This window comes from Sipha flava, unplaced genomic scaffold (genome assembly GCF_003268045.1).
Source record: "Sipha flava isolate LNK unplaced genomic scaffold, YSA_version1 258_pilon_pilon, whole genome shotgun sequence".
NCBI classification, from domain to species: domain Eukaryota; kingdom Metazoa; phylum Arthropoda; class Insecta; order Hemiptera; family Aphididae; genus Sipha; species Sipha flava.
This window is the reverse complement of record NW_020272917.1, coordinates 2,036,500-2,057,361: the sequence shown is the minus strand read 5'-3', so window position 1 is coordinate 2,057,361 and position 20,862 is coordinate 2,036,500. Positions and strand designations below refer to the sequence as shown.

The following is a 20,862-nucleotide window of genomic DNA, read 5'->3' as shown; positions in this document are numbered from 1 at the left end:
TTCACATAAAATGTATGATGCAAGAGAATTGTAATTGTTTTTTATATGAAAAATTTAACGCTTTCAATACTATATAAAAATGTTTATTACATTTATATTTCTGCTATAGAAATTCTACTAACTATAGAACAGCGTTTCTCAAACTGTGGGTCGCAACCCAATTTTTGGGTAGTCGTGAGTTTTTTTAGTTATATAGATTGTAAGACACAAGCACATTCATCATATATGCCTAATTATTAATTAAGTATTATATTATTATTATTATTATAAAGTAGTAAATAAGTAATAAAATAGAAAAAATTTGTTTTTTGAAATTATTTTTATTGATTCTGTAAATGTAAAACTATGGGGTCGCGATAGATTTTTGGAAGAAAATTTGGGTCGCGGTCCTAAAAAGATTGAGAACCACTGCTATAGAAGGTACCACCAGGGAGTGGACACAACACGGCGGTAACGAAATCAGTGGCTATTTTAATTGAAGCACTTTTGTTATCAAATTATAATCAGTGATAACTGATATTCGTTATTAATTGTAATTTCAATTATGGTAATTGTTCAATATGTGATCTACCAAACAGTGTGAAACATGGTGACCTACTGGGTACCAAGAAGTTTTTACTTGTGGATCATTTTTAGATAGTATGTCTACCATTATACAGGCCCGCCCATGTGCAGGATTTCAGAATGGGAAGTGTTAAAAAAAAAAAAATGTATAAAATAGATTCATCGATGATTAAATAGTATTATATGTTTTAAGTATATTAAAAACGTTTATACCGATTTAATACTATAAAATGCAAATCATTATTGTAGTAAATTTACAAATACAATTGTAATACATTTACAAAAACACAATTTATATTTTTTTAGTAATGATGGGAGGTTGGGGGTTGACCCATGGTCATACCATAGTATAAGACTTATAAGCCCACCAAATCTCAAACTCTTATTGCATCTAATATCATGAAAAATACTACTACTATTAGTAACATTTAAAAATGCGCAGTAGCTTAAAAAGAATATTACTACCGTTTCATGATGGAATAAAATGTTACTAACTTTCTACTGTACCTCAAATAAAATGGCTGACTGATTTCATTATTGTCCTATGCTGCTCATGTAATTTTTTATCAGTGTCCATTTTGTTTTATTCTGTGGTACCACCATTAACTGCGAGGTCCATTGGATATAAATGTTGTGGACATAAACATGATGAAATGTTTCATGCAATAGGTAGGAAAATAAAATATTTAGTAAGATTGATTAAGTCAAGAAATATTTATTTTATTAAATCTTCAACTGATATTTATGTTTTATACATTTTTTTTTATTCATATCAGCATTTTTCTTCTCAACGAATGGTCCATGGTTGGAACGCTGTAAATTAAAATAATACATTTTATTTTATGAATGTCTCAAGTATCATTGTCAATTTAAATGGTACACCCATTAATTAATTAAACTTCAAAGAGAGGCAATGAAAAAGTGTATTATAAAAAAGATAATGATAAAAAAAAAAAAGTTAAGTTGATAAACCATTGCCAACAATGGGGTTTCGTGCTATAGACACATTCATCCTATTTCAGTCTATAGAAGTATTTATTTACATAGAAGGGTTAAAAAGGATAGGTTTGAGGTTTAGTAAATCCTTTTAACTTAATTAAGTGAATACCTTGTAATGGTGCATTGGATAGCATACTGCAGTGATAGCTAAGGTAAAGGTTTAAGTAATATTTTGAAAATCAATACCTTACTGCTGCTAGAAACATGCACCGCGTAACTGACAGCGTTGCTCAACAAATATGACACAATTTCTTCTTAGACAGTTTACTCATGTCTTGGATTCGAGTCTCTTCGGAGTAACGACGCGGTCAACCGAATGCCATACACAGTCGAGCCTGGAAATTAAAGGTTTAAGAATTAATTACTTGGTAACAGTTAACATTTGACCAAACGGACAGACGACGCCGCTAAAAGCTCATCTACTACGTGAATGCATATCAAGTTAGGACTGTATTTAATAAAGTGAATTTCTTATTTATTTCCTTCGTCTTAAAATTCAACCGTCATATACAACATTAGCATGCTATAGTTAGTCTATCAAGAAAATAACATGACGCAACAATAACGGTAAATATCGCGTGACTTAAATTTAAGGTTTAGCCCATCATTAAGCATTAAATGTCTTTAAGCCTACGGTATTCAACATAATTAATAGGAACGAATTTATTTCATACTCAGAGGTTGCTAAGATATAGATCATGTGAATTCGCGTAACTTTTTTAATGTCTAAAATACGATTAAAATTAATCTTATATACAATCTGTTTATTTAAATATACTGTCTAGTAAAATAAGCAAATTCCAAAAGTAAAATAGGGTTTAATTTTTGTGACATATTTTTATGTATACAAAGGAATATGAAATACTAGAATCCTAAGATCGTTTTTACACTCACACCGGCAAAATCGGAACAGGATCTGGTTTCAATTCATACACAAAAAAAAAAAAAAAAATTATCATTATCATAATAATAATGCATACCAAGAACTAAAACAATAAACCCAGACGAAGGTTATGTTTTACTAGCATATGCAGACATAGTAATCATTGAGAAATCCCGAGACGGTATTTAGAATACTGTTGAACTGATTAGGATTGGAAAATATATTGGTTTATCAATCAACAGTGGAAAAATTAAATACATGATGGTAAAACGAGGTGAAAATAAAAATAACCTTCAGATGGAAAATAATACCTTTAAACACATACAAAAGTTAAAGTATTTCGAAACTATTCTAAATAGGCAAAATAACATGCATTGGAGGGATGAATATTAGATAGCATACAGAAAACCCTTTATAAATCCTATCTGTTGTCAAGGTAAACGAAAGAACACCTATAAATATAAGTTACATTTATACCGTGACATATGGGCAATGACGAGAGGTAAGATGAAAAAAATTGTCTATTTCAGAGAAAAGTTCTTAGACAAAGTTACGGACCCGTGTTCAATACGAAACAGAAATGGAAAATAAGAACCAACACCCAATTATACTAGCGTAACAAAAGAGATGTCATCCAATTCATCAGAGGGACAAGAATAGAACGGGCAGGCCATGTATGGCAAGTAGATGAAAGTATGTTGAATGGAACATTGACATATATGATGAGGGGAACGAGATTAAGAAGAATGTCACGAAAAATATGGAAGAAGCAGTTTTAGTGGTAAAGTCTAAATGGCTTGTATGGCTGAAAAAATGTATAGCCAGGCCTTTAGGTTAGTTGGTTGTCAGCTATCGTTTAGAAATCTAAAAATATGTTTGTCGAATATTATGAATTACTCGAATTGGCAAAAATTAAATCAATTCAACGTGTACGGTGCATGATCAACGGTTTTCATAATTTTACTTAAAGAGACTTATAGTATATGACGTATCCTTAAATTATATAATACCTATAATGTTTTTATAATGTATAAATAACACATTTGTTATTTATAATTATATCCATTTATATAATATTTAAACAATTTTGATTACTTAATATATAAATAAATCGTTTATATAAAAAAGTATAAAATTTGTGGCGATAAATATCAAACCCGCCACATACCACTACACATTAAAATCGACAATTCGGAGATAGATTAGACATCCGAAGAATCGAATTCAACGGCTGCATATTCCGGAATTGTCATTTGACCAATAAAATTACCGGTCCAGTCTGTGTGTGGAAAATCACTAACTTAGTTACATTGCATCTAAAATCGGCTCCGGTTATGATTTTACGACGAGTGTAAAAACGGCGTAAGTGGCTTGCAAGGATAAAGTAATATACAATTCATTATATAAAGGATTGCAATTATTTAACGTCATCAAATAGATTTATACTATAGTTTCAATTAAAGAAGTTTTTAAATATGGGGTCAGTCATATACATAGATTTTCAACATTTTTAATACATAAATTTATTTGCCTTAACACTTATTGCAATAGCATGTGTAAGTAAAATCTCATCTATATGGCGGCCATGTGTTCTATTCAAACTCGAAAAAAGAATGTTCTCATTTTTACATTAACCGCTAGTTAAATCACCAGCAAATGTGTTTTTGTTTTATCAGCGCATACCAATTTCGATATTATTATAATTAGATAACGGTGTATCCATACAAAAGGTAAGGAAAAATAACTAGTTACGTTCGTACTGTATTAATAAATAGAAGGCATAATACAGGTAGGATTCATGTTACCATAAATATTTTTTAGCAATTTTAAATTATCATTTCACAATTCAGTAAATTAAAAAATAATTAGTTATTTAATTGTACGGAATTATATATAAACTTATATCACGGATAATTTTAATGTGCACCTCCAACAACGTAAGAAAATCAATTTAAATAATCACAATGTATATGTTAATCCTAGTCATAAGTCAAATTACATACAAGAGAGCCACCCACATAATACCACTTTCAGTAGCGTATATAGGGGGGGGCTAGGCCCGGGCCCATCGTGAAATTTCAGATTCAATTAAGACATTTTTATGCATATTGCTAAATTATATAATTATAAATTTATACGATACCATGACCCGTACCTACTATTATTTTTGTTGTTCTATGCTAGTATGTAATTTTTGAGGTATAAAATTCACGTTACTGACTGATACCATGGTCCACGATTGTAATGACCGATCAAAAGACGAATAAACTATGAAAGGACAAAACAAATAAAGCTGTGTATTAACATCACGGACTAGATATTTTAGCAATCTTAGACCGTGGTTTACATAATTCTTTGATAGCGCGTTCTATTTTTAGATATGAATTTCTGTTTAATATTGTATTTACATTGTTGTAAAATGTTATCAATCAAACTAACGGCTTGATAGGAATTGTTTCGTCGATTGTCTTAGGTCGATCGCATAGCAAGAGCAAAATTGTGTTAGACAATGGTAGCCAACTAAAAACAATTTATTTTTATAAAGTGTACATTGCCTAGACAAAACAAAAATCAGTTGTCATCATGTCATCTGATGAAGTTTTTGCGAAATATGGATTCATCCGTTAAATAAAAACTCGGTCCTTGTTTCCAAAATCATAAATAGATGGTCTTAGTTTCACTAAACTTACTAGTATTTCCCCATCACAAGCCATTATGTGATAAGTAGATCGCGGATTTCTATGCAATTGCATATTTTTTTCCTTTCAATATTTTTGGATTTTTGTCAGTTATCTCCACGAATCATCATAATTTGAAGCTAATGGTGAAAACTTTTTTCGCATATTTCTGCATATTTAGAGGTTTTTGCATATTTTGGCAAAATTCAAAATTTATTGCATATTCAAATGAAAATTTAAAAAAAATGTACAAAATATTTTGTCAAGTAGAAAAATTAAAAATAAATTTCAGTCACTAAATAATAATTTATATATATATATATATATATTTAGTTATAAAATAAATAATCGATTACGACGTAAACTTAATCGCTCTTGCTGTGTCAGTCGATCATCGACATACCACTTGCTTCAAAAATGCCGCAATAACTTCGGTTGATATCGAAGGTTCGTTATCAGTCTATAAAAATATGTTAACCGATAAACGACACAGCTTCACAGAAGATAAACTTGAAATGCATACGATTATATTTATTTTAATCATAAATAAAATTTTAAAAATAAATTAAGTTCAGAAAATTCCCTAAATTTGTTTGTATTAAGTATTAAAGTAATTAATTTTGATAAGTTGAATTATTAATTTTAAATAAATAAAAAATTCTTGCACATATATGTTTTGCATATTTTCATGATTTTTATTGCATATTATGTGGCATATTTCGATACTTTTAAGTGCATACAAATCCGCGCTCTATGATAAGTATATAAAAAATATATACAATTAATAAAATAATTCATTCTTGTCTAGTTGTGACTAACGAAAAATGTGGACACTCAAACAGTATCAGTCATAACTAATTGTATTTTAAAGCAAAAACGTTTACTACCTATTGTAGAAAAATGCTATATTATGTATCTTATTTATAAATAAATATATATTAATACATTTAAATTCCTATATTTATATAATTTGTCATTATTAAAACCACCCGTTCCTTAAAAAATTTCTAGTTGCAGCTATGGTGGGGTAAATTGGTTCATGATGAAAATAATTCCTATATACGCCACTAACCACTTCCTACAATCAGTGACGGCTCATGCCCATGCTATGGGGCACACGGGCACGTGCCCCACCAACAAAATTGAAAGAAGAATTTAAAATTGAATAGCTATTGGTATTTCTTCTAATCATCATAATAAAGTTGGTAATTGGTATATTATTTCAAAATATAATCAAAAAAAAATGTATCAAATACAGGCGCTCCGACGTACATACTGATACTATATTATTTGGTCATTAGGCGGCGAGCACAAATTCGTTGTGCTACGATAGCCCGATCAAGTGATAGATTTTCCCCACTTTTTGATAATAATACGGTGTTGCCAAGCACAATCGTATTGTATCTGAATTCTATTTTAATAACGATTTACGAGATTTTGTCAGTCTTATCGTCTTCGTATTGTTATTGTCGACCGTCCTCCGTAGCACAGAACACTATTTATCATAGATTATTGGAATATTTTTTGTTCATTTGTTTTTATTTAATTAAGTGTTATGTATTTTCATTTGACGGTGCTTTTTTATATGTTACAAATTTAAGATACCTAATTTATTCACCTAACTGTTGTAAATAAAACTTAATATATATATATGCGTGTGTAGTTATTTCCCTTTCACCTTTAAGAATATTGTATTCAGCAAGAATTAAATTTAAAAATAGAACATTTTTTGTTATTATTATTATTATTATTATATATATCCAAAACTATGACAGAAAATGCTCGTTCCTTCATGCAACGATAGAAATTAGAACCACAGATATGATAAGATATTAATTTTATTCTATCTTTGATGGAATGGTCGATTGAAAGTTTGACTTCAGGTAATGTTGACATTATCCATAAGTAATTAATCTAAGTGACGTAACATCCAAAATAGGAATGAAGAGATAATCGTAATGTCGTGTAGTGTACCCTTAACCGTAATAATTTTATCACAAACTAAAAATATCGATTCTTATCAAATAATGAACGTGGTTTTCAACCATATATTTAACATTTATATTATATAAAGTATTTGTGAAGTCTAAAATAGTTTATAAATATCAATATTTAATAACAATAAACTATTATAACAATTATGTTTCCGTATAATGACATTATTATAAATTAACTACAAACACTATTTTCCCGCCGTAGTCAAAATAACAAACGTGAGATAATGAACGACGGTCGACCTATAATTTCATTAAATAATTTAAATATTTAGTATTCAAATGAAAAGAAATGTTCTCATTCTTTTAAGAAATCTTGGTATGATTATCACAAATGAGATTTTATATAAATCTTGAAAATATCTGCCTCATTCCTCGTTTGGTTCACGAGCCGCCACTGTACATCATAAGCGTATATTAAAACGTTTTTATAACAAACAATTTTATAATATTTAAAAAAATCATCAGGAATTGTTGGTAAATTCAAAATTGAAATAGTGAAGAAGGAGGAAAATATTTGTGCCCTACCTTCAATGAACTCCACGAGCCGCCACTGCCTACAATTTTTCTTCTGGCCAATCTCAAACATATTCTCAGGCAACTAAAAATCGATCTACACAATCTGATAACCAGCTCCTGATATTAACTCAGTGATATCAAGCTTATAAAACCCTTATAAATTCACTAATCTCACTTCTTACTCGAGTAATTTCAATTGTATAAGCAAAAAACCATGTAAATGAATTAAAAAATGTATTATATGATCGACGTATACACATTTCCCTTATCACAAAAACACATTTTACCAAATATACAAATATCTTTATACCAGAATAGAAGTTAATAAAATTACCCTTATAATACCACCCATGGTAATGCTGAAATACTTATAAAAAACTTAATCCACTTCCGACCACTAATTACTATCTCGATCATATTTAATCGTGTACTAAAATAATTATATTAAATATACCTATTACCGTAGGTGCTTTGTATTTTCCTATACGACATATTATCTCTATTGCTACATTTACATTTTTTACTTCAATACAATTAAAAGTAAATGTATCATAGGCGGTGACTTTATTGCTAAGCACAATGCTTGGGGTTGCCATTTAAACAACCCATGTGGCATTTATTTATATAATTTTATCAACACCAATAACTTTAACGTATTTTCTCCATCATGTCTTACCTACTGGCTATCTTCTACAAAAAAAAAAAAAAAAAAAAACTGATATTTTAGACTTAAATTCAAATCATTCATTTGTTTTACTCAATGTATCGGCCATCGTATTTTTTCAAATCAAACCGCCCTTAACTATTCTCTCTCATAACCGACCGTCATGAATTTCAAAATATTTTCAATCAACGAATTGATCTAAAAATTTAACTTAAAATTGATAAAACGGTAAATAAATTGACTACACAAATACAGTTGCGTGAGAATCAACCAAGCCTGATGAAACACATAATCCTAAAAATAACTACCAGATAATATCAGATCAAATAGGTAACCTTATAGTAGAAAAACACAGAACTAGGGCTAAATACCAATCCACTAGACTTCCATATCATAAATTAGCATATAATAAACTCGCCAACACGCTTAAAAAAGTCCTTGCAAAATATAAATCACACGCACTAAAATAAAAGCTACGCTCACTAACAGTCATTGACGGGAGTATATGGAGATAAACTAAGCAATTATTTAAATATAAAACCACATCACCTCCACCGAGAAATGCTGACAACTCGTTCGCCGTTTCAGATGCCGAAAAAGCAGTATTTCAAACCAATCTCTCTAAAAATGTTCATCCCCATGAGGACATTTCTATTCTACAACATATTAATTATGTCATACATTCCTTAAATTCAACTTTATCAGATGCTCACCAAGAAAAATATTTCACACCTAGGTAAAAAAATACGATCTCAAAATAATCTCGTAAAAAATCCTCAGTGTTTGATCTGATAACGGCGAATGTTGCGAACTGTCTACCAAACAAAGCTATTATACTTCTTACTTCAATGCTTTTAGAGACTTTCATACTTCCTTATTCTATGGAAATGATCTCAAATAATAATGTTTACTAAGCCGGATAAACCCTCTGACCTCCGAACTACTAATAAACATATAGGTTTATCGCCATACTTCTCAACAATTTTCGAAGGACTAGTCATCAAACTTATTTCTCCACACATAATATCAAACAATATACTCCCAATTCTCAATTTGGCTTTAGAGCCAAACAAAACACAATACATCAGGTACATTGAGTATTCGATGCAATCTCTACCTCATTGAAAAACAAATGCTACTGTATTTGTGCCTTTTTAGATATATCTCAGGCTTTTGATAAAGTCTTGCATGAAGGACTTCTGTTTAAGCTCCGTAAATGTCTTCCTCTTTCGATATTCTTGCTAATGGAATCATATCTTACTGATCGATATTTTCAAATACGTCAAGGATTATCACTTCAAACATAGCCGTTATTAATGCTATAGTTCCCCAAGGAGATGTACTCTAGACCATATTTTTTAATATTTATAATCAACCCTCAACACAAAATACTTTTGTTGCTGACTATGCTGACGATAAATTCATATTATCAGTACACAATGATTCAATAACTGCTTCGAAAAACTTACAAACTCACTTTCTGAATGGTACGCAAAATGGCAAATTAAATTAAACAACAAATCTGTTCACACAACATTTACTTCAAGACGCGGACATTGACCTGACATAATTATAAATAACCTTCCTATCCCATCTTACACACTGTTAAATACCTAGGTCTAAACCTTGATAAAAGACTAGCAAAATCATATAAGAAAAAAAAAGATTAATACTCAATAATCGTTCCCAATCATTAAAAATATTACTCTCAAAAAATAAGCTCACAACATTAAAAACTAAATTACTTATATATAAATATTTTCTGAAACTCATATGGAATACAACTTTGAGATCAGTAAAAAAAAATCTAATTTAAACAAAATCCAGGCATTCCAAAATTTCACACTACGAAAAAATCACTTATTTTTCCACTCTGTCTCTAACCTGACCCTTCACAAAGACCTAAATATAAAAACAATAGATGAAGCAGCTGTCTTCTATAAACGTTTCTATATTACATTAGAAAATCACGAAAACCCTCTAATAAAAAATCTATATATCCCAACACTTCCTGGAAATTCCAAGCGCAGACTTTAAATTAAATAGTGTACAGACCATTTAATTTAATTCTACAACAAATTCAGTGCCACTAATGGGTGGCTCCTAACTCATGTACGCGCATGTTTTAAGTATCTAATATCACATATACTTATTATGCTAATTGTATGTATAGATTATATATTTTTTTATATGTATAAAAAGAATAGTTGTTAATATTTTTATACACAGAATTTTTTAGTTGAAAACTATACACTATGCAATAAATAAATGTTAAACTGAGTAAATATTTACAATCGTTGAAAACATCCACCAAATAGTAAAACTTTTATGCTCACTGAATATTAAAATAAATAGTTTAATATTTCTTGAGCCAGAGAAAAGCAAAATATTAAATATCATACATGTATACTTAATTATATCAACAAGTTTTCTTTCTTTCTATGAATATATTCTATGTTCAAATATTTTAAGTTTTATTGAACATTTATCAATTAATAATAATCCATTATCCTCAAACAAGCCTAATTATAATAATTTAGTTTGCCAAAGTAGTAAATACATTTTTTTTTTAAAATTAAATTACTGTAGCAATATTTAATAGTAACACATAAAACATTTTCAACACGTTTATTTATCACATATGATTAGTTCAGTTCATTATGTCAAATAAAACAATAGTGCAATTTTGATGAACATAATAATTTTCTTGAATTCAAAAATACTTTCGACTATTACCATTAATAAGAAGTTAAAATACCAAGCACCGACGTAATATCGCGCTAAAGTCATCTTTTATAATATTTCATTCTTAATTTTTTGATTCAATTATTCAATTGGACTGCCTAAAATAAGTTTAGAGCCACAACAACTTTGACATATTGATAATGCTGAAAAATTATGAAAATACATAGAATATTAAATATTAAAAGTAAAACCAGGCAATCTTCAATGAAACATTTATGTACATACACATACATATACATGTATCTAATCATAAAGAAATAATATAAAATTTACATTAGTTAACATACAAATTTCAATATGAAACAACAGTGAAGATTGTCAGGTTAAGTTTGTTACCTTTGTTTTAACATATAATATAGGTATCACAAAAATTTTCTTAGACATACCTTCAGATAAAATTAACGAAGAATTTAATTCTTCGTCATTTTAAGTGTTTAATAAATACCATACGCCGTAGTTCTCGATGGTCAATTCGAATGATCTTCATTTGCAGTTTTCATAATCTATATCTAGGAAATGCAAATAGAAACTAGATGCAAGATATTTTGGTTTTTGTTATGGAAAATAAAGGAATCAATAATATTTAAATGAAAAAATTATTGATTAAAATTAAAAGGAAAATTTAATTTTTTTTAAGCGATATATTACATCATATTAAAATGAATTCAACTGTTATGCAATTATTCTTTTAATTTTATTTAATATTATGACATCAACTTAAACTTTACAGCAAAGAATACCATAACATAAAATATCATAATTTGAATTCATTGTTTATTACATTTATCGATAACGCAGAAATATTTTTATCATATATTAATATTTTCTCATCTAAATAATCAATTTTTAATATAACTTATATTTGTAATAAGTATCATGATTATTTTAAATCTAGCACAAATTTTCATTGTTGATTAGTTTAATAGAATTTTATTATCATATATACTAAAAATATTTGATTAACCATTTATTGAAAAACTGAAAATATTTTATTAGAATTAATGTTTACTAAAAATACAAGCGCTATTATAATAAATCAGTAATAAAAACTAATACAAATAACAATACATATAATGTTTATGAAATGGAATACATTTCAATTAATCTCATAGATATCCATGAATATATATATATATATAAATACTTTCAATCTAATTTTTGTTTATAATATGATATATTTATCAAGTTATAAATTATTATTCTCAAATTAAATAAAAATTACTGAAATTCCTATTTCTTCATATGATTGACATACATTAACCAAAATTAAATATAATTAAGTTGACTTGACTTACTCAGTCTAAAACGAGAGAAAAAAAAAAGTATATTTTAAATTTTAAGGTGAAGTATATTTTTAATTGTAAATAAAATCATTAAAATTAGTATTTTGATACTCGTCTATTTTAGATAAAATCAGATTCAAAAAAATTCACATATAAAAAATGTATGAATAAAATAATATTAATTTTTTGAGTTGTCTTTAATACAATTAGAAATATAATTGGTGTAAAAACACTAAATAAAACAATCAATCACTATAACAGAATATTTTATTGTGTTGAAGCAGTTATCTTTATCATAGCAGAACAAATAGGTTCTATTAATTTATTTCTATTTTTATAAATTATTTCAAAATATTTAACTTTTATTCATTTTTTTTTTTTTTTTAAATAATCCAAATTCAAATTTATGCTTAATAAGCATAATAAATACACATTACATTTTGAGAAAAAATGTTAACTAAGATGGGTTACAAACCCAAAATACGGTTAATTCTTTCCACCGCAGTGTAGCAAATCCAAACACTATTAAATATTGATACATCATATGCTTTCAGATTACAAATGAACCAACTAATTAAGATGGTCAGTAAAATAAGTAAAATTATTTTGCTGGTCGTTAGTATGCCACAAACAGAAAAATTACTAACCACCATGCCAGAGATTTAAAAGCATTTGATATACAATACAATAAAAAAAATTAAAATTAAGAATGTAATGATACAGTAATATTTGTATCACTATGATTCAATAAATACTTAGTTTTCAATAGGTTTCAGTGTAGTAACCATTGTATAATATTCCCCGAAATCGGATACTTTTATCATTAAAGACAATTCCACAGCTTAGCCTGGGTCTGTTAGTAATAGGTTTCATTGTATTGATAAATTAGTTATACCTTTAAATTAAATATTGTTTTAGTTTTATTAAAAATAATAACAACAGTAAAAATTATGAAACACCAATACAAACTATTTATAACTCCTAAGTTCATATTTGTAAAATAAGAGGGTTTCAATTTATGTAGAAAAGTCTCAGATGAAAACATTTAACACAAAGTTACATTTCTAGTAAGAAGTATATTTAGGAATATATGTATAATTGTATTAAAATGAATAAATTATTTTTCGTGCACGTAATTTACTTATAAGTTATAATAATATTAATAATTATAATGAAATTGATCTACATACAAAAAGAGTTATAACTTTGTACTAAGATATCTTTAAAACAAATGCATTCAAGTATTATAAGTTTTAAGATAAACATCAGATTGCATTTTCTCTATTTATAATTGCCTATATCAATAAAATTATTTACTATTGATTCAGCAGATAAAAAAAAAAAAAAAATATTTTGTTATAGAAATTACAGTATCATTCACGATTTAGACATATTTTTACCTATAGTCAATCTTAAAAAATAGCAATAATCATAATTTTAATATAATTTATATCAATTGTTTATACTACAACTTTTAATTAAGTTTTTTATTTAAAAATACAAGAATAACAACCTAATTAAGATATGATGAAAAAATTTAGATTATATAAACCATATTATTATTATTCATACATATAAGAACAATAATTATTAAAGAGAATATGTAAAACCTCACAAAAGCGAATAATTGAGAATATTCTGTACCAAAAACACGAAATTAATTACTACGGAAAAAAATCCAAGAAAAACAGGCTTTTCAAACAGCACACATCAAAATAATATCAACTTATTGTTCACTACTAACCTTTTTACGGTCTCATAGGTGTAATTATAGTTAACAGTGCATTAAGCAAAGTCATTTGAATTATTAATTAATATTACTATATATAAAAAAAAAAAAATTATGAATAGTTCATATTTACAATGATTTTGAAGTAAATAAAAACAAACTAATAATTATGTAAAAGAACAAAAATTTTATTTATTTGAGACCGTAAGTTTAGTAATGAAAGTATATTTAATCACTTAAAATTAAAATAATGTATAAAAATTAACTGTATTGTTACATTTAAAAAATGTAGAAAATCTAAACAATATGGTCATCAAAATACTGATGTTTTAGCAATCCATCCATAAGAAAAAAAAAATATTCGGTTATCAGAAGTTTTTTTTTTTTAGAGTTGAAAATATAGTCAAATAATCCACAAAATTTTAACGACAAGAATTACATTGTGAAAAATTCAGTTTTCTTGAATGAGATTATTCATAAAATATTTCATTTAGATACGTATCAAAATTAGTTTTTTTTAAGTCAAGTAATATCTGCGGTTATGAAATGAATTATTATTATGACTTCAAATGAAGACATTTAACTATCATCTTCAAACTTTTGTTCTATAGTTTATTCTTAAGATCTTTATTGCAAGATTAAAATCTTCTACGATCCTGGCCGTTACGTCTGTCTTGACCCCACCTTCCGCCCCTGTCTCCTCTAGGGCCTGCGTCGAAAAGGCCTGGTGGCGGCAATACTCCTTGATTGTCACGTACAAAAGTTTCCACGAACGGCGTCGATTCCTATCGGTTATCAAATAAATCAACGCATTCATTGGGAATTAGTTAAGTAAGCATTAAATTACCTAATAATAAAATAAAAATATTCAAAGAAATAAACCCTTATTTAATTATTTTTTTGTTTATGGAATATTTAAGATATTTTATTGCCCTTGCATGAAAATAATTAATTTTAATTATTAAAATAATTCAAATGAAAACCATTCAATTTAAAGATAAACAAACCTACCAAATTTAACGATGAAATAAATATAATGCTAGAATAGGGTATCTAGTCTGTCATGAATTAAATTTAAATAAGATGAAGTGGAAAATCATTACATGTGTTTAAAATGTAATTTAATATTTCTTTTTGTATCTGCTAAGTAATTAAAAGTAACATAAAAGATTAAGTTCTTTCTAAAATATTTGTAAGAAATCACAAATTTTAAGAAAACTATTTACGATAAAATAGATAGTACACATCAGTGGTTCTCAACCAGTGTCGCAATGTTTTTAGCATCCCCGAGTTCAAATGTTTTTTTTTCTGATCTATATAATCTATAATAATTACAATTAAATACCATTTTATTTTATTTTCAGCAATTTCAGTACCCCCAATATTTGGGCTCTAGTTGCGCCCATGATTACACTGGTAAAAAAAAAAAAAAAAAAGATTTTGAGAATTATTTAAGCAAAGAAATATTTATCATAGAGAGAAAATACTTGAAATTAATAGTGTTAATAGTGAGATGATTGAACTCGTCAATTTTTATACAAAAATTTGATACTTGGTCGAATTGAAGACAAGCACACACATTTCCTATTAAATGAAAAAAAGCCTTTTCCATATTTTATTTTTTTGTTTTATAATGCTGAAAATCCTAACACCCAGAAGTGTGCCACAAAAATTTAAGATGTATATTAATGTGCTGTCAAAAAAAAAAGAAAGAGAGGTTGAGAACCACTGGTTTACATTATAAGCATTTAAGTACTTTATCATATATTTCAATCCAAAAAACTGTAGTCACTAAAAATATATGAACAAAGCTTATATATTGATCATCTACATTGAAGGTATCGTAAAAACAATCAAACACATATTCCTATCAAGTTTTTCCAAAAATTCTATCAGTATAAAAATATCTTTAAAAATAGTTTACTGTCTACTGTTAACTTATTATTTTCAATTAAATGTAATCGAATATAAATTTCATTATTTTATTAACTATTGAAAATAGTTTAATTTATATGAATAATATATTTAAACAACTTTGTTGTGAATGTGTTGACATTAATACTAATTAATAAATATTTTGTCATAACTGAAATAAACAAATTAAATCAAGTTTTTTTTTTTTTTTTTTAAATAATTGATTAAATAATCAATTAATTATTGAATAACTTGATATAATTTAACTTTTGTTTATAAAACTCGTTTACATCTAGAGTACAACTACACTATAACTATAAAATATTTTCATTTGTGCATTCCATTAGAAAAAATGTTCATGGAATTAAATTTAAATAAATTATTCTCAATAGTCTTGATAATAATTAGAATGGTTGAGCAATCTAATATTTCTTTAAGATTGAATACAAAAGATACATAAAATATTAATTAAATAATTTCATACGACGAAATAATATTTAGTTGAATACACAACATACCAAAATAAGAGATAAATATACTGTTAATCATACACTGTAATTTTATCCATAAATATGGTACACAAAATCAAAAACTTTGTAGTGTTACTTGTTTATATAATTTAATTAAATCCTTTAAATGTAGAATTTAGAGAAATATTATCCTATAAATACAAATATTAAATTAAATAATCCATTTTATTTACAACTTTTTTTGTATGGTTTAAAATGCCATATGCCTCCCTGAAAATTACGAACACAACAATTCACAAACAACAACTTGTAAGACATCATGAACTTTAGTTTCATAATCAATAAGTATATAACAACTAAAGCATTCATAATCCTAAGAAATGATAAATAAATGATAATTATTAACTCATGCTTCAAATAGACTGACCTGTAAATTTGCCACTTGGCTTTCCCCACCCTGTTTGGGAGAATAAGAAAAAAATTATTATGTATGTAATAATTTTTTTTTTTAATTTTACATACTATCTAAATACCACAAAATTATTTAATATCTAATAAATTCATTTTTTCTTTAAGATATTCGATATTGCTTTAGCAAATAAATTTAAATTCATTTTATCACAATCAATTTAGTTAATTGAAAATAATATTATATTTGTGTACCTAATATTTAATTCTAAAAATTAAAATTAAAAAATAGATTTAACATAAATTTAGTACATTACCATTCCTCCTTGTGCTGAAAAAAAAAAAAATAAAATGTAAACAATGTTAGAATATAAATTAAAAAAATAATATTAATAATATAGACATTAAGAGTAAAAATATATTAATCTTAGCCCTACACAATCAACAATATTGAATCAATAGTTTGTTCAGTATTAATTTTTCCTAACCACTCATTATTACAAATAAACAATTAGATAAGTGTTTTAAATGCATATAATTTAAGTATGTAGTAGAGCATATAATTAGTTATTCTAAAATTTTATAAATTATAAATGTATCTTTCATAACACAAAAGTAGTTTCCATATTGTTTTAGCTTTTGAAAGAAATTCGAAAAATATGTCAGATGAAAGGTTGGTACAAGAAAAGAGCACAATATATGGCCATAAAAAACATTTTTGAGCTTTCTATGAATGACAGAATAATTAAATTATTATTTTTTACAAATGTATGCTACAATTTTAATGAGATTTGATTGGAAGTTTGTGGTAACCAATATTATTAATAATATTATAATTTACTTAGTTGTATAATAGTTATTATAGTAATTTTAATTATTATTAAAGCTTACAACTAAACATATGAACAGAGTACAGTAATATAATATATAATAAACATAATTTAGGTTTTCCCAATTTGAATAATCTATAATCTTTATTTTCCAAAGAATAAGAATATTCCAATGAATGTTATGTGTTCAATTATAAAAGAATGTCCTTCAACTTAGGTTAGTATAATTAATAAAAATATTAAAATACAATTTTTTATTTACTATCATAAGTATTTAACATTATAACAGTCTTTATCAAAATCAAAACTAATACATTAAGATTTAGGATTTTATAAAATATTATTAACTGTTCAATACATTTTTTTCCACCCCATATAATATATTCAATTTATCTTGTAACCATTCAACATATATTCTGAACTATCAATCATATTTTATATTTGATTGTGTAGGGTCAGTCACAATTTAAGCAGAATTCACAAAATCAATTAATAAAAGTTATTGCTAATTACCAGTTATTGCTTCAAGTTCACGAACAGTCATCCCTTCAACGGGCATAGGAGGTCCATCAAATTGAGGTTTACCTGGTGGTCCTCCTCTATGGTCCTAAAATTATATAGAATTATATAGTATTAATTTAAATATTTCCCTTTAAATAAATTAACATAACAGCCAAATTCATTGAATACTCAACTATTTAAATGATACAAATAAATTTAATCATACCTGCATGAATGACGAGTTATCTTGTTGGCGCCTTCTCATTTCTTCATCCTGATGGTGCATTCTCATGCTTAGATCTTCACTTTGTCTTCTGAAAATATCTTCTTCTCTAAGCCTTTGTTCTTCTGCTTGTCGTTCTTTCATTTCCCACTCCATCTTTTGTCGTTCTCTATCCATTTCTCGTTGGCGCAATTCTATAAATACAATTTTATTATAACATTAATTTGGTATGAGAAAAATTATTATTATTACGTTCTCGGAGCATTTCAGTCTCATGCTCATAACGAGCATATTCCATCTGTGCTTCCAATTTTTCTTCTTCCAGTTTCATTTCACGTTTTAATGCTTCTTCCTTTTGTTTGTACAATTCAGCTAATTGTTTCCAACGTGTACCAAATTCATGTTCAAAAGAGTTTGGATTGGCAAATCTTGGACCAACTTCTCTTTGCTTCTGGAAATCCATCGTTTTTTTGGGCAACAATTTATCTGGGAGACCATCAGAACTATCTACAAACTCGTAAGTCTCAACTACACAAGGACGAAGGGAACTAAAGAAAACAGAAAATTTAACAACAAACTAATATAAAAACAAAAATTACAATTTTTACCTAGTCAAAAAGAAACAACCTTCTGAACACCGTTTCAATGCATTACTTGCAGCATTTTTACGAGAAAATTCAATAATTCCTTCACCAGTTGAATTACCTCTTTCATCTACCATAACTTGACAACGTTCAATCTAAAATATATAAAAAATATTATTTTAAATACTATTTAAAAAATAGAAACTACATACATCTCCAAATATTGAAAAAGCATATTCTAAAAGCTCATTAGACACAAATGGAGTAAGATTTTTGACTTTAATAGCAGCAGCAATGGGAGCAAATCGAATTTTTAACATACGCCCTTTACGCATTTGTCCATCTAATTCTCGTTTAGCTTTCTCAGCATTAGTACGGTAATCCTATGAAAATGAAATAAATATAAATAATGGGCTTAAATACTTTGAGTTAAACAAATAATTTACCAATCTGATAAAAGCAAACATTTTTTCTTTATTCAAAAAATTTTCAGAAACCTCTCCATATGGTTTAAACATTTCAATAAGTTCTTCTTCAGTGCAATCTACTAAATTTCCAATATAAAGACGGCATTGACTAAGGAATTTTCTTTCAGTATTATCGGTTTGAGGAAGTTCGTGAGTGGGTCCCATTATTTGCATCAAACGTTCATTCCAAACAGCCTAATAAAAATAATGTAAATTTCAATAAAAATATCAATTTATTTTTAGATAGGATTATACTTACATCAGCTCTAGTTATGCGGTCATCAACACGATTAGGCGGACCACCTCTAAAACCTCCTCCACCAACACCTCCACCACGTCTACCGCCTCTTCCACTATCATTGTGATTGCGCCCACCTCTATTCATAATTTCACTATCTCCTTGATGATCACCCTGATTACTATCATTGCGGAAATCTCCTCTAGGCTAAAAAAACAAAAACAAATATATATTCGAATCTTTAAATAAAATAATTATCATGATTTTAGTTAAATTTACCTAATCGGAATGCATAAATTACATAAAAACTAACATTTAGGCTAAACATTAAAGAATCATCAATTTAATACTTAATTTAACTTGCAATATAATCAGTTATAATATATTATGATTTATGTCCAGATAAGAATAACTTATGGTTATATATTTTTAAAGTTTAATGATGAGGATATCAGTAAAATTTAGAATATTATTTAAATTAATGTATCCATGATGTCGACACACTCAAGAAACGATTCTTGGTGCTTCCTAGTAGGATTTATTTTACCCTGGTGTATCAATCACTTAAGAATGGCACAATAATATCAATATTTAATATTAAAGCGTGGCGACAGGGATAAAATTAATGTAAAAAAACTAATAACATTTAGCTTATTTTATTAAGTTTATTAACTAGCAATAATTTAATATTTTTGTGTTATAAAATATATATGTATATATATTTTTAATTTTCAGATATTATAATTTATCACATAGACTCAAAGATCTTGGTAGTATATATTTATAAATAATCATCATGTAGTAAAAATAATTAAATGTATTTAAAATACAATTGTGTCCATATTATCAATGCACATATCGCACGCTCGCTTAAACTGAAAATTAACTGAAATACTATCAAAAGTGGCATATCTCAAAAAATATTTTTTTCAGTTATGTCACTTTTTAAGCGGAGGTGAGATATATAATAATTTATTATATCTTCTAACAGAAAATTTTTTTTTCCTCTCCTCCACTTAATGAATCTAAAATTAACACATAAATATTTAAAATATTAACATTAAAAATGCAATGGAAATTAAAGGTAAACTTATTTGAAATTAAAGATCATAATAATTTCTTTCAGAGGTGGGTGGTGATAAAACGATTGTCATCAAATGATAATCAGA

The 20,862-nt window shown here is 26.8% G+C and overlaps 1 protein-coding gene across 4 annotated transcripts in view; it reads right to left on the bottom strand.

Moving 5' to 3' along the window:
- Window positions 1-1,330: 1,330 nt before the first annotated feature.
- Window positions 1,331-20,862, bottom strand: part of LOC112684790 (hrp65 protein-like) — a 23,817-nt gene continuing 4,285 nt past the window's right edge. Inside the window, exons 2-12 of one of the 4 annotated variants that reach the window (XR_003148736.1) lie at window positions 19,715-19,900; window positions 19,435-19,650; window positions 19,201-19,371; window positions 19,013-19,143; window positions 18,657-18,952; window positions 18,408-18,598; window positions 18,194-18,287; window positions 17,168-17,181; window positions 16,870-16,899; window positions 1,750-1,898; window positions 1,331-1,377 (exon numbers count right to left, since the gene is read on the bottom strand). Coding sequence is in view for 2 of the 4 variants with exons in the window: in XM_025556456.1 (XP_025412241.1) it covers window positions 14,697-14,843; window positions 16,870-16,899; window positions 17,168-17,181; window positions 18,194-18,287; window positions 18,408-18,598; window positions 18,657-18,952; window positions 19,013-19,143; window positions 19,201-19,371; window positions 19,435-19,650; window positions 19,715-19,900 (1,476 nt within the window). In the remaining 2 variants the exon portion in view is untranslated. Of the gene's footprint in view, window positions 1,378-1,749; window positions 1,899-14,418; window positions 14,844-16,869; window positions 16,900-17,167; window positions 17,182-18,193; window positions 18,288-18,407; window positions 18,599-18,656; window positions 18,953-19,012; window positions 19,144-19,200; window positions 19,372-19,434; window positions 19,651-19,714; window positions 19,901-20,862 lie in introns of those variants that run through there. The other 3 variants (XR_003148737.1, XM_025556456.1, XM_025556457.1) reach the window with 3 other exon arrangements.